The sequence below is a fragment of the Leucopleurus acutus genome, assembly GCF_964270905.1.
Source record: "Leucopleurus acutus genome assembly, chromosome: 7".
Lineage (NCBI taxonomy): Eukaryota > Metazoa > Chordata > Mammalia > Artiodactyla > Delphinidae > Leucopleurus > Leucopleurus acutus.
Window position 1 is genome coordinate 81,628,688 of NC_139150.1, and position 14,724 is coordinate 81,643,411.

General features: G+C 46.7%; 1 protein-coding gene across 1 annotated transcript in view; it reads right to left on the minus strand.

Moving 5' to 3' along the window:
- The window catches only part of FRMD3 (FERM domain containing 3), a gene marked incomplete at its 5' end in the record, with an annotated part of 311,556 nt that overhangs the window by 50,159 nt on the left and 246,673 nt on the right, over positions 1–14,724 (minus strand). The window contains 3 exons of the mRNA XM_082843148.1: positions 3,855–3,979; positions 10,054–10,122; positions 10,445–10,519. Of these exons, the coding sequence (XP_082699274.1) occupies positions 3,855–3,979; positions 10,054–10,122; positions 10,445–10,519 (269 nt within the window). The remainder of the gene's footprint in view (positions 1–3,854; positions 3,980–10,053; positions 10,123–10,444; positions 10,520–14,724) is intronic.

Consider the following 14,724-nt stretch of genomic DNA (forward strand, 5'->3'; position numbering starts at 1 on the left):
TAATAATTCCTAATCAGACAACGCTTTTAACAGGGCTCAGACTGCCAACCTTCACCTGTTTATGGATCCAGTTTCAAAATGTGTGATGTGAATCCCCCAAACGAGAATCGGAGCCACTGTACAGAGACGAGGAATAACGACGTCAAAGGTAAGCAGAGATGTCTGAGTCTCCTCCACTCTGTGTCTGAAGCTCAGTGAAGTATCTAACTCTTCCAAAGCTTCCAATATCTAAATGAAATCATTTTTGCCATCGCCTCTCTGATGTTGACATGTCACTGGAACCTTCCTGTGTCTCAGAACAGTCTCATTTCCAAAGAGGTTAAGGTCTTTTCCCTCTCAAGTTCTTGGAGACAAGGGCAGCACCTGGACAGGAATCCACAGGCACCTTACATGTGTCAACAACTCTGCTGCTTACTAGCTAGAGCCCACTGCTTCCTCCCCATCCCACCTTCTGCCTCAGCTCAACCCTCGTTTAATCTAGTCTCTGGGCTATTGCAGTGGCTCTTGTGGGGTCTCTGTGCTTCCAACACAGTAATTCTCAGGCAGTTGTTTTGTTCCCAAGGGCATCTGGCAATACCTGGAGACATTTTCGGTTGTCCAGACTGGTTGGGTACTACTCGATAGAAGCCAGGGATGCTGCTAAACATACTACAAAGCACAAGCCAGCCCCTGACAAAGAATTATCCAGCTCAACGGTCAATAGTGCTGAGATTGAAAAACTGCTCTAGCCATACCCATCTCTAATCTGTCCTCTGCCCACACACAAGAGATACAAAACACAATTCCAATCAGGTCCATGCTTGAAATCCTCCAGTGCCTTCCAACTGCCCTTGGGTTAAAGTCTAAACTCTCCAGCAATTTGGGTGAGGCCCATCACAATCTGGTCCTTCCCTAACTTTCTGCCTCACCTTTCATTCTTCCCGACCCCTCTTCCCTGGAAGCCACACAAGCATCCAATGCAAGTTGACTAGACCACCCACAACTCCCTCTGCCTGTCAGTCTCATCCATTCATTCCTGTGCCCCCAACTTTATGCCATGTACTCTGATAAGACTGAAAGGGAACAAGAGGCTCTCCAGGCAGCCTGAGGCACTAGTATCTCGTGAGGCACACAGAAAAGTGAGCATGCAACCCAATCAGCAGAGGTAGAACCTACACTTCACCTCTGTGATCCCATTGCTGTCTCCCCAACAGGCTGCGAGTCTCCAGGGAAAAGAGAGTATCTTCATCTTCATAGGGCCACAGCAACTTTCACAGCTAAGTATGGTCTACTTAGCTGTACACCACATCTTTGCCAGAGCTGTTGTATTAAGGAAGGAGTGAAATTCTAATTTCAATTTGGCTCTTGATCAGACACAAAAAATTGCAATATCAAAATACAAGGGTGAAACTAAATTCATCACACTGCATCCGCCCATCCACAAAAGTTGAGACATCTTTGTTGAAAGCTGTATTCTCTACCTCTCTTCTCTTCATATATCAGAGACATATAGAGCTATTAAATAATCTATTTATCCCTATAGAATGTTTAAATCCCATTACCTGATACTCAAAGACAAGACACGTGAAGCAGAATTTGACTCTAAAATAGTAACTGAGATATAAGGGTATCAAGAACGTAGCTATGTTGACTGTGGGAATCACAACTTTGAATTTCACGGTACCTAAGAAGATTTTGCTCTCTTTTCTGGACTGGGAAGTTCTTTCTATATACTGGGCATTTAACAATACTGTCGTTTCTACTTCTCTTCCTTTTAAATTGATTCTATATCCTGCAAGTTGCTATGATTTGCCTGAGTTTCAAAACCCACAAAGATGTTCCATAAGGGGACAGTTTTCCTAGAAAAGAGGATTTTATTAGATAGTTACAGAGCTATTTTGGACATTTAAACAGAGAAACCTATCAGGTTGACTTTACAGCTGGTGAAAGAATTAAAGATTCATATTTTAAATAACTGGAAAAACTGAAAATGTAGCTCATGGATTCCTATCATATATTATGGAAATTTTAATTTTTATTGCAGTTAATTATAATGCATAAGTCTCTTGTCCACACAGTTGTCATGTTAATGACAAGGCTAGTATTTAGAAATGGAACCTCATTATAGAAAATGGAGCAAGACAGAAGTTTCTATTAATTGAATGGAATGAAGGGTCCGGGGAAAGCTTGCCCAGGCTCCCCTTCACATCTAAGGTGCTCACAAGGCATCAGTGGCCTGGCTTCCATATTCCCCATGGTAACGGGTCTTCCGAGCTTTATTCCCATCTAGGCTTCCATCTCTGCAGACAAGGCAAAGTCACAATCCTAAGCTTGGGTTATCTATTTTCCCCTCCTCTTCTCCATTAGCCATATCCTCCTTCATTCAAACTTGGGTTAATCCTGACCTCCAGAAAAAATGATTTCCACTCAAACCAACTTCCAGACATATGGGAGGAATCCCAGAAAATCACTAGTGATCAGAAACAAAAGCTGCTTTCATTGCACTTTGAGGAACATACAAAAACGGAGAAGGTGCTGAAACATGTAGACAAGCAACATGGACCCAGGGACCCCTGGGCTAAGAAATTTAATTTAGCATGGAGCTTACGGAGTTGGTTGTTGAGACAGAGCATAAAGGCGATTATCACAAGATCGTTCTGGTTATCATCATCCCGTGGCTGAGCTGGGGATAAAGGTGTCTCCTGAGACCCCATCCTTCGTATCTTGCACATTTTCCTTCCACCCATGAAATTTATGGCATCCCATTGCCCAGTCCTCCTTCCAACCATTCAAGTTTCCTTTCAGGAAACCCCTTATGCTTCGGTGTGAATCAGCTGCTGCGACCTCTCCCAAGGATATGTGCATCCTAAGCCATATCTTATTATGGGCTGAAGAGTCTTCCCCTATGGAAGGGATTCTTGACTTAAAGCTGCAGGTAAAGGTGATCTCTCGGGGACACAGTGACCTGCCTTTTTGAAACTGCCCAGTATCCAGATTTTAAATGATGAAATTAAAATCACATAAATTTAAGGAAAGCATGTTATGTTTGGGTTCAAGGTTCAATAATTGTATTTTATGTGGATTTTTAAAAATTTACTTTGAAATTAATGAGAGTGGTATTTGCCTCACCAGGTATATGCGGTAAGCAGTGTGGTAAGATTCTTCCCTGAAGGAAAGCCCTTAACAGCAAAAAAAGAAGCACACATATTATAGCCTTTACAAATATAACAACTTTGGGGCTGACATGGACCGTGTATATTTTAGCTTGTATCAAAACTGTCAGACAAGGCCCTGTGGAAAAGGGAATTCTTATTAAGGGACACAGAAATAGTGAGGCAGAAAGGGGATGACCAGTGTAGAGATATTTGTGGAGAATTCGTTACAACCACTAATTTAATTGTGATTATGGTCAAAAACATCACCATCTAATAGAATTTTCTGTAATGATGGGAATGTTCTTGGTCTGAGCTGTCCAAGATGGTAGCCATTAGCCACATGCGACTGTTGAGCATTGGAAATCTAGCTAATGTGGCTGAGGAGCTGAATTTTTAATTTTAATTAACTTAAAATTAATTTTAAATAGCTACACATGGCTAATGGCTACCATATTGGATAGTACGGGTCTAACACCACTACTGCTTTAACCTGTAATTTTTGGAACGCTTTGTACCAGTGAACTCTCTCCAGGCGAAACTGATAGAACTCTCAATATAGTGCAGTCTTCCAGCTCTGAAGAGTTTATTTACTAAAAACACAGTTTATGACTCACTCTGACCCCTACCCCAACCCATTACCCAAGGTACCCAGGGTTGGTGCCTCCCTCATTCCCCCAGGGTAAGCCTGCAATGCCAGGCTCTGGAAGGAAGTGTACTTACCCTCACCCAGTGGAAGTTCCTCTTCCTGCTCGCTGGGGGACGGCCGCAGGGGCTGCAGGGGCTCCATGTTAATGATGAGTTGTTTGTTCAAGGAGTGGGAACTGCGGCTCTGAGTAATGTTGGTTCTGAAAACAGACACAAGCCGGAGGGAACTGGTTTCAACTGGGAACACCGGCCCTTCCATCTCAGTTGGCTACCCGAGCTGGGAACTGCCCCTAGACTCACACAGTGCATTAGGCCAGTGGTAAAGATGACGTAGCACTTAAGACACACGGCCCTTGTTATCCTTAAGGTCTTGATACGTGGTATAATGCCCATGTGTTCTAACGCAACACAGTGAAAGAAAACGTATTTCTCCACATGTCGTCAGACTTGGACATGCTATGTGACAAGACAAGGCATTGAGAAAAGACATGGGCAACAAAGATACACAAGAGGCAGGTATCACTGAACTACATATGCAGAAAAGTGAATGAAGGGCATGGCTCAAGGTAATTTAACAACCACCAAACAAACACAAAAACAAAAAAACTCTGCCAGGCAGATGCCACAGGCTTTCCATAGCCATGAGTTGCATGTCCAACATTTAATATCGATGCTTAATATTCCCATTCAAATTCACACCCCACTCATGAACCAAACACAGAACCCAGCTCCACTTTCTCCTTCTGAAAGGAGCACACGTATGTCAGTAGCTCAATGGGCAGTAGATGGCAAGGAAAGGTGTCTCGTCAAGGCTACTGGCTGATAGCCAGGAAGCCCATTTACACTGTCTGCCCTGACAGACAGGGACGTGGGGTACCTCTGGTGGGTGTTTCAGCACCCTTCCCATCCCCATGTCTCCTGTCAAAATCCAAACCAACCCATCCTTCAAAGATGATGTCAAATGTCTCCTTCTTCTTGAAGCCCTCCTGGATTGCCTTCACAACGAACTCCCTCTCCCCCTTCCTTCTCACACTACTGTCTCTTCTTTCACAACCTGTCACATTTGTCACCTCTGTCGCCCTGTAATTATTGGGGTACTAATCAGCCCCACCTTGATAAAGCAACTTAAGGGCAGAGACTGACCTATCCATTCTCATGTGCCTTATAGCACCTCCCTTGGCATCTTGTTAAGGGGTGTTCAGTTTGAAACTGAAGTAAACTTGGCATTAAGTTGCCATTTCAGACTGTCACAGGTGTTCTCCAGGCCAGTTGATGGGACCGCCTTACAGCCCAGGCATTTCTGTTGGGCATAGGAGCTGGACAGGGAAGAAGCTGTTAGCATCTAGAGTTAAAAGTCGCCCCCCCCCCCCCACCAGCTGCCACTGACTGGAAAGGAAATTTATAAGGACTTGCTTAACATGGAGTTCTTTCCTTCATTATTTCATTCTACAACCATTTATTTTGCAGCTGGTATGTATGTATTGTTCTGGGAAATCATGGTCCTCACCTTAAATAACTTACTCTCTAGAACCATGACTTTCAAACTTTTTTGATCAAGACTCACATTAGAAACTACATTTGGTATCATATCTCTGTACACACACACACACACACACACACACACACACACACACACCGCAAGTGCACACACAGCTAAAGAGAATGTTTCATGCAACAATAGTAACTCTTGCTATGTGTGAGCCGCTATGTTTTACTTTCCATTCTACTTAATTTCATTTAAAGTGCTGGTCTTGACCACTATTTTCACTTCATGACTCATTAATGTGCTACAGCCACAGCTGGAAAAGCACACATCTCATGGAAGAGACTGACTGACGGCCGAGGTCCCAGGGGAGCACCAGAGAGGGGCATGTGATCTTGCTGTGAGTGAGGGGAGAGCCAGGAAAGACCTCCCAGGGAAGGTGATGTCAGCGGTAAGTCCTGGCAGGGGTGGTGGGTTTACAGGGAAAGAAGTGGAGGTGGGGATTCCTTGCAGGGGGAAGAAAGGAAGGAAGGAATAGCAAGGGGGGATTAAAGTTCACCATGAGCAATGACTTCTTTTATTGTGAAGGGTTCTCATTTGTCTGAGCTTTTCATGGGATTTCCATTAGCCCTGTGGCCTTCATGACTGTGATTCTAGTTCTGCAAAGCACATGTTGCCATGTCTGTGTGGACTATGTAGTTTTCTGACCTCTGAAAAGCTCATTTTCCATTGTTCCCCTCCCCCAGAAATTACTATGTATATCACAGCAGGGAGGGACCCTTAGCGAGCCTTTATGGAGGCTCTTTTGCTCCCTGTCAGGTGAGGGTCCGTGCTGTGTTCCCCCGCTCCCGGAGTCCAGGCACCGGCCGACTCGGCCAAAATGCCTGACCCGCTTTGCAGCCCACTCACGTGCACTCCTGGCATAGGACAGTTTCTGAGCGAAACTGCCGTTAAGGATTCTACTGAGTAGAAAGGTTTCCTTCGGCAACTGCAGGTATATTCTAAGACTGGCTTCAATTCTAAGACTGGCTTCAAGAAATGGTGGCATAAAATCGAGCAACAAATACGAGGCTAGTGGAGTTACTGCAACCACTCCTCGGAATGAAAGGAAGTGCTGCCGGCCTGTGAGTAAAAAACTCCATCTGAAGAGACTTCAATGTGAACGTGTCTGTCAGGTTCTATCTTCCCATTTTTGGATGAGAGGTAATAATAATAATATCACCACCTCACATTTTTATGGTACTTTATAATTTTAATACCCTTTATCTTAATGGCCATAACAAAACCTAGAAGTCGGGGAAAGATATAAGAATCTCCTTTTATAGATGAACAGACTGATGGTCCGAGAAGTTAAGTGACTTACGCAAGACATAGCAACACAGCCAAGATTAGACCCATTCATGACTCCTAGATGGGTGCTCATTTCAGGTACAAGTGCTGTTTCTGGGTATCCCTTGGTGGTGGCTCTATGCCCAGGAGGCTTAAAGAGCCGACCCTGAACTCTCAGAGCTACAGTCCTCCGCCTCACTGGGCCTTGGAATGGGCAGGTGATTCTCACCAAGTAGCCAGCCGATAGGGTTCCACTTGGGGATCCTGTCATCAGCAAAGTTCAATGAGCTAACACGAGAGTGAGCTTCTTCTCTTTTTGAAAAAAAAAGAAAAACCCCAAGACAGTGTTCTTAGTCTGTGTGTGTTTCTCTGTGTCACACACATCTCAGCAGGAGTAGGAGTCCATGAACTGGCTATCCTTTGACGAGGAGAATCTCAAGTGAGAGGAGAGATAACTGAAGTCTTACCATCACCATTCTAGACTAGCAGGCCTCTCTGAGCACTGCCAGATAAAGAGAGCTCATTACTATACTCTCACTTTTGACAGCCACAACAAAGAAGTCAAAACAATTCGAAAATACGATAATTGTGTAAGAGAAACATTTCCTACCATGCAACCAGCTACTGGGAAGGAACAAGAAGTTGCTACTGAAAGTGGCACACGTCACTGTGGCTCTGACCACAGTGCTGCCTCTTGGGAGGGCGAGGTCCCCAGGGCAGCACCACGGACAGATCTCAAGTCTCAGAAAATTACAGATGTGAAGCTGTCATCTCACACTCCTAGTGCATACATCCATTCAGCAAATATCTACTGACCTCCTACTATAGCCAAGCACTGTGTTAATTGATGGGTAAGATGGAGATAACCAAGATAGGCACAAGCTTCGTCCTCCCAGAGCTTACTCTGTATTATTACTTTAAACAAATTCTTCCTTGTAATGTCAGAGATTTGAGAGATACTGCCAAAGAACTGAGGACCAGAGAGGCATCCAGAGGATGTGAACTCAATAGGCTTTCACAAACAGGTAAAACCGGGTAGAGGAAGAGCAAGAAAGAACATGTGAACTGGTGTGGAATGGGCCTATAGAGCCTTGTTTGCAGTAATATCCTGGGAGATTTTAGAAAATTCCAGAAAAGAAAAACTATAAATTGATGGACGCTTCATTTCCCATCCACTCTGGTGGTTCAGTCCACTCCAGGAAAAAGCTTTTCACTAGGGCCAATCTGCTCCCTTCACCCCCTCCCCCAGCAGTTATCTAGAGCCTGGCTATTCAAGGTGCAAACCATGAACTAGCCACGTGGCCATCACCTGGGAGAGCATTAGAAATGCCAGATTCATGAATCAGAATCTGATTTTCACAGGATCCCCAGGTGATCCCTGTTCAAGCTACAGTTTGAGAAGCCTTGACCTAGGAAGCCTGAATTCCCATAAATTGTGCAAACATAAATTTGAAAGAGAAGTATTTTAAAAAATTCTTCTCTGGTCTCATTAACCATCATCCATCGATGGTGACTATGGGCTTTTGGAAAGCTCTGCATATTTGGAATATGTCTCTCTGAAAGTATATTGGGTTTTTTTGTTTTTTTGTTTTTTTTGCGGTACACGGGCCTCTCACTGTCATGGCCTCTCCCGTTGCGGAGCACAGGCTCCAGACACGCAGGCCCAGCGGCCATGGCTCATGGGCCCAGCCGCTCCGCAGCACGTGGGATCTTCCCGGACCGGGGCACGAACCCGTGTCCCCTGCATCGGCAGGCGGACTCTCAACTACTGCGCCACCAGGGAAGCCCCCTGAAAGTATATGGTTAAAAACATTTTCCTACTTTGTGTTTGTGCCATTAAGGGGACTCCCCAGAATCGAGTATTTCTTTTTATTTTAAGATCAAACACTCAAGCTTCAAGCAGGAAGAATAAAACCAAGCTGAGCCCCTGGGGTAGGTCTGCCCCCAGCTTCTAGGAGAATGCAGAGGCTTTCAGGGTGGCAGATGCAACACAGAAGAGAGGATATAGGACTCAGGAGCAGGACACTGCAGTTCTAGGCTTAGTTCTGCCACCAAAATATTTATGACCTCAGATAAATCATTTAACTTCTCTGAGACTCAAGTCCCCTTATCTGTAAAATAGAATCATTAAACTGAGTCATCCCTGAGGTCATTCTAGACCAAAGATTCCGGAAACATTTAAATGAGATGTTCAATTATTTCTTCTTCTTTTTTGTTTCTGCTGCACTGAGTAACCACAATTTGAGGCAGAGGAGGGGTTATAAAAAGACTATTAAAAAATGACTATTGTCATCAACAGGTAGTAAGCTCTAAGACTTCCACAGGTATTGCACCAAGGTGTCCCAGCCAAGGCGCTCCAAATTCCCTTGCCCACAGTTTTCTCCTGCTTCTCAAAGCAGGAGACACTGCTTTGCAGACTTGTATGTGACAGCTTTCCACTGGGTCACCCAAAGCCAGGGATGAATTATTCTCTGTACACATCTGCACAAGATTCCATGCTGACTGAAGTCCTGCTCCCCTGTGTGGGAGCCCACGCTGGCCTGCTCCACTGTCTGGATGCCCACACGGGCTGGCTTAGCTGCACTTCTGAGAGACCAAGGCCTCCTCCTGCCTGATAGCCCCAAGGACAAGGTGAGAGGTACCCTGTTCACTGGGTCACCTTGGAGATAGAGGAGACTGGGCATATCTGAGCATAGGAAGACTCCAAGTTCAAAGATGGGGAAGGAGGGACTGGTGCCCACCACTGTGTGGGAACTTCCTAAAGAATATATCTTATGATGATCTTGCCTTCAGAAGGGGGAACATCAGGATAAGAATGTTCTGCTTTAATATTTAGCATGTTTGAAGTTTAAGATGTACGATGATTTGTGTAAACTGTGGTGGTAAGAAGTACAACATGATCAAGAGAATATTTCATTCCTAAGAATTACATACATTGCCATGTTAATGTAGAAGCGTACCCTTGACCCACTAATGACTGAGTTCGTCATTCCTCTAAGTGGCTTTTGGGACTAAAGGGTCCAATGAGAGATGAGTACCCCACCCCCTCGTGTGACATAGCCTAGAAGGAGTTGGGCCAATGGGAACTGGCCACGTCTGATGAACAGAGGCCGGAAGAGAGAGCAGTTCTAAGAGGACATGACAATGGACTCAGCCAGGAGATAACCCAGCCACCCGTGCCTCACACACTTCCCGCTTGTTCACGTGACCCTCCAGGCTGAATCAGGGCAGTGACTCCACACAGAGCAAGTAACTCAGAATGGAGCCCAGCCAAATCTGTCTGAGTGAGATATGGGGGATGGGAGAGTGCCATGCCAGGAATCAGGGCCTGATAACGGCATAGGGCCAGGCAGCTGGTGTCCTTACTCTCCTTATCGTTAGAGTGGATTTGGCGAAGCCAGCCTTTACATCCTTCTGTCCACCCCAGAAATCTCCCGGCGCCCTGGGGACCACCCCACTCACCTGTGCACCTCTGGAGGCTCCCTCTGGATTTTGGAGCTTGCCTCCACCACCTCTTTGGCAACTTTGCCACTGCAAAAGACAGAAACACAGTGTCTGTGCACAGACACTCAGAGTGGAAGGGGAGGGGTGTGCACACTTTTTCTTTCTTTTTTTTTTTTTTTAACTTCACAGTGGTCTGACCCAGCTCTAGGAATCCGTGCCTTCTCCTCCTCCACGAGGGAACATTACTATAGAGTTTAAGGGGTTCTGTGGGCATAAGAAATGAGTGGAGTGGAAAGGGAGGACCCAAACGGGTACAGGCCAAAGTGCACTGGTTTATAAGTACCATATTTTAACGCAAATGGCTGCCCCAACCCAGCCCCATCACCGAAATGGAAGCATGGGTACCCACCTATATCGAAATCTGCTTCCTTTAAAAAATATCTTGCTGCTTGACACAGTCTTGATCTGACTGGATTTTGCATACCTGTAAGAGAAAGCAGAGGAGAGGTGGTAGTGACACTGGAAAGTCCAAGCAGAACATGCCATAGAGCGTGGTAATCGGATATTTTGACCACCAAGAAAGAAATACATTTTACTGTATGACTCAGCGCGCGTGCGTACACACACACACACACGCCTGAAAGAAAAGTTACTTTCACCATGTGTATTGCAATCTGATTTTTTCTATGCGATCTTTTCTCCTTCTTTTATATGCTGCTGATGACCCACACATTTGGTCTCATAATCTATTACTGGGTCACGACCTGCAAAAAGGACCAGGTAATATTGATGGTCAGAGGAATTCTTTGCCAGTTTCTGCTTGAGCGATACGGAGAGGGTGGGCTGGGTCACAGGGCACCATTAAATTCCTTGCTGCACGGACCTTCTTGCCTGTACCTGTACCAGCGCTGCAGCAGAAAACAGCTTCCTGGTGACGCAGGCCACTCACCGTGTCACACAGAACCCACCCACCTATTGTGTATTTTCTAGGAGATGGCACCAGGGGCCCATGTCACCATGGAAACGGTCACTGGCTTCTGAGTATTAAGAAGGGTTAAGGGCTTCCCTGGTGGCGCAGTGGTTGTGAGTCCACCTGCCAATGCAGGGGACGTGGTCCGTGCCCTGGTCCGGGAAGATCCCACATGCTGGGGAGCGGCTGGGCCCGTGAGCCATGGCCGCTGAGCCTGCGCGTCCGGAGCCTGTGCTCCGCAACGGGAGAGGCCACAACAGTGAGAGGCCCATGTACCACAAAAAAAAAAAAAAAAAAGAAGGGTTAAGTCACCACGACCTAGTGCCCTTTAAGAGAACCCTCGCTGGGACTTCCCTGGTGGTCCAGTGGTTAAGACTCCGCGCTTCCACTGCAGGGGGCGTGGGTTTGATCCCTGGTCAGGGAACTAGATCCCGTATGCTGTGCTGCGAGGCCAAAAAGAAAAAGAACCCGTGTTGGTCGATGACTAAGAAACACAAGGAACAGAGGCCCAGCCAAGCACTGATTCAGCACCTCTGAGCCCTTCCCGTAAATAAGAAGAAAACAAAAACACTCTGAAAAAAAATCTAGAACGTGGACTTCCCAGAAGCCGAGCACAGAGCACTTAATTCCTGTGCTAAGCTCAGGAAGACACAGACTCTGCATTTGTGGAATGTAAGGCCCAGAGGGCCTAGATATTCATCTAGAAACCCACATAAATTAGTGAACAGATGTAAATTACATGCTGTGGTGCACGTATGAAGGAAAAGATGCAACGAAAGTGTTGGGGTGAACGTGGTGCCGATCTGGTCTGGGGGCCACAGAAGGTGCCCTGAGGAAGGGACCTTTGAGCCGAGATCCAGGGAGGGAAGGTGTTAACAGGGCGGGTGGTGGCAGTGTTCTAGGCAGAAAGCCCAGCAGGCAAAAGCTCTGAGCCTGAGCACTGGAGAACTAAGAAGATGATCTGACATGCATTTCCCGGTATTGTTATTACGGTTGTTTCACACAGTGGCTCACACGTTTTCCCCCCTAATGTAGCAGGACTTGACCTTGTTTGTTAAAGATTTGGTCTTCGTCGTCAGAACAATGGAAAGCCACAGAAACACTCTTGCAAACTGCCTGAACCCACAGAGAAGGGCCCTGGCTACAAAGGATAAATCTAGAGCGCAAGATGGGCAGGGGAAGAAGGGCGCAAGCCCAGGGAAGGGGATTCCTGTCAAGGCAGGCCCCAGAGAAGACAATGTGGCAGCCCTAAGCACAAGCAGAGCACATGCGATCCACACCCCGGAGGGGGTCTGGACACCTAGGACAGGCTGCTGGCCAAAGCCAGGTTACAGACCATACCCAGTGAAGAGGAGAAAATGGCCCAGCAAGCCTGGCTAATGTGGGGCAGCGACCACTGTGCCTCGTCCTCTGAGGATGTGCCTGCTCTGGGCCTGTCTGCTCCCCGCACCTCCAACCTTAGCCCTAGAGAGCCATGGGCCTGACACATTTTCCGTCACCGGATGCCTCTCCCCATCTTCTCAGCAGGGTTGTTGCTCCCACGTACTCAGAGATGGAGGGTGGAAAAACATTCTAAAGCAGCTTCTGCTTTTCTTATTGTTTTGCTGTTATTGTTCTAGGTTCCAAAGGATCCTCGGGGCAAGGAAGTCTGCTAAAAAGATTACTAAGAGTCTTTCTGTTTGTTTTTGTCTTTCTTATTTTTTTTCTTATTAGTCATCCATTTTATACACATCAGTGTATACATGTCAATCCCAGTCTCCCAATTCATCACACCGGAAGAGTCTTAATTACAGTTTTTGAAATTCAGACTCAACTCTGTGCCCATTTTATGGAAGATGCCAGAAGCTCAAAGGGGTGTGGACAGCAAAGCAATTCCGGTGACAGGGGGGCTCTTCTGGGGAGCAGTGGGCGGCTCTATCTCTCACCCGTTCAGCCTCAGCTCCTGCCCTTCCAAGTCCCGTGTGGAGGCCACTGTCTTCTCCTTACACCCAGAACAGCCCCTTGGCGGGTGGCCTCAGTGCTCCACTACGTCCACACAAACCCAGAGTGGCTCAAGAAAAACACATTGTGCAGAGAAAGTGAATAGCTCTCTGCTCAGGACGAGAGGACTGATAAAAGCGTTGGCTTCTTCCTGGCAGCTGAGTGCCCTTGATGATTATTTGCATGATTTCATTTGCTCATAGACACTCTACCGAGAGCATTACCACCAAACCCACACCCTCCCAAATGTCCAGGGAGACGCCCGATAATGTTTGGGCTGAGATATTTAATGGAATTTTAACAGGGGAATTTATTCTGAGAGCTTGAACCCCACAAACCCCCTGGGAATTGAGAAACAGAGTAGGATGGAAGGAAATACACGGGGGCAAGAGGAAGGCGGCTGGGTCACAGGACATGCACCTAGCCGTCCTTCCAAACCTGGCTGTGCATTGGCTGCCCCTGGAGTAGGGGTTAAGAATACCGGCTCTCAGGTTGCATCACTACAGATTCTCATAAGGCAGGTCTGGAGAGGGGTCTGGGAGTTTGTATTTTTATCAAACACTCCAAGGTCATTCCAAGGCAGCCTACTTGCACTGGAGAAACTGAGTCCCCATATTCTCCTTGAATGACCCCCAGGTGGCATTTTACCTGAAGAAACAAGGGGCCAGGTTCTTTCCTGCTTTTGATCCTGTGACCTTGGTCAAGTCATGTTGCTTCTCTGAGCCTTAGTTTCTCTATAAATTTTTTAAAGGGTAAGGGTATTATAATACCCAATTCATAGTGTTCTGAGGAGGCTTAAATGAGATTAAATGATTTGAAAGCACCTAGAGTACTACCTGCTCATTATATAATACTTTCCCTCCCTCTCTCCCACCCCCATTATCACTCTCCAGACCTCTGTATTGCCTTCTCACTATTGAGCTACCAAAGCCAATCCTCTAAGCCACGACCAATCCCGGGAACCATGTCAAACGCTCTGAAGGCCAATAAAAGAGCCTTTAAACTCTAGCTCTAGCTGACCTGTTCCAGCTCTCTGTTCCCAGGCTCTCCCATCAACGAGCCCAGAGCAAAAGTCTTCCTCCCAACCAAGGCAATCAAGGCACAACCTAGTGAAAACAGCAATTCTCTCTCCTCCGACCTTCTTCCAGGCCTGCCCTCTCCCCGCTTCCACCTCCAACTCCCCATCAAACTTCCGGCACAGAAGCACTGACTATTCTCAAACATCTGACCTCACAGAGAAATCCAGTCCCCAGTTGACCAGCACATGACTTGGCAACACCTGTGTATTCACATGGTGGCTTCATCACTGCTTTCCTTTCTGCTGTCACAGCTCTCCACCACCCCCACCCCAGAACTGCCAGGGCAGAGCCACTGTACCCAGAGACCACTGTACCCTTCCATGGCACTAGGGAGTTGTGCCCCCTCCTGACGTTGAAGGTGTGTTTTAAATGGGGTAATATATGTGAGGTGTGCGCACATGCGGACAGTGCCTGGAACAGGCAAAGTGTTCTCTGAGTGTCAGTATCGTCCGATGCACACACAGCACAGCTCTGCAGGAACACGCCTCCACTCACCCCGGCCTCTAGCTTCTCTCCTCTGGTACCTGCTACGACAGGGGCTGGGGATGGAAGTCAGCACACTGGGTGGTGCTCTAAAGGCCGCCTCTAGAACTAACAATACAACTTCCCTTTTTCCCATGGTTTACAGCTTCTGGAGTAATCAGAGCAATAACAACATAT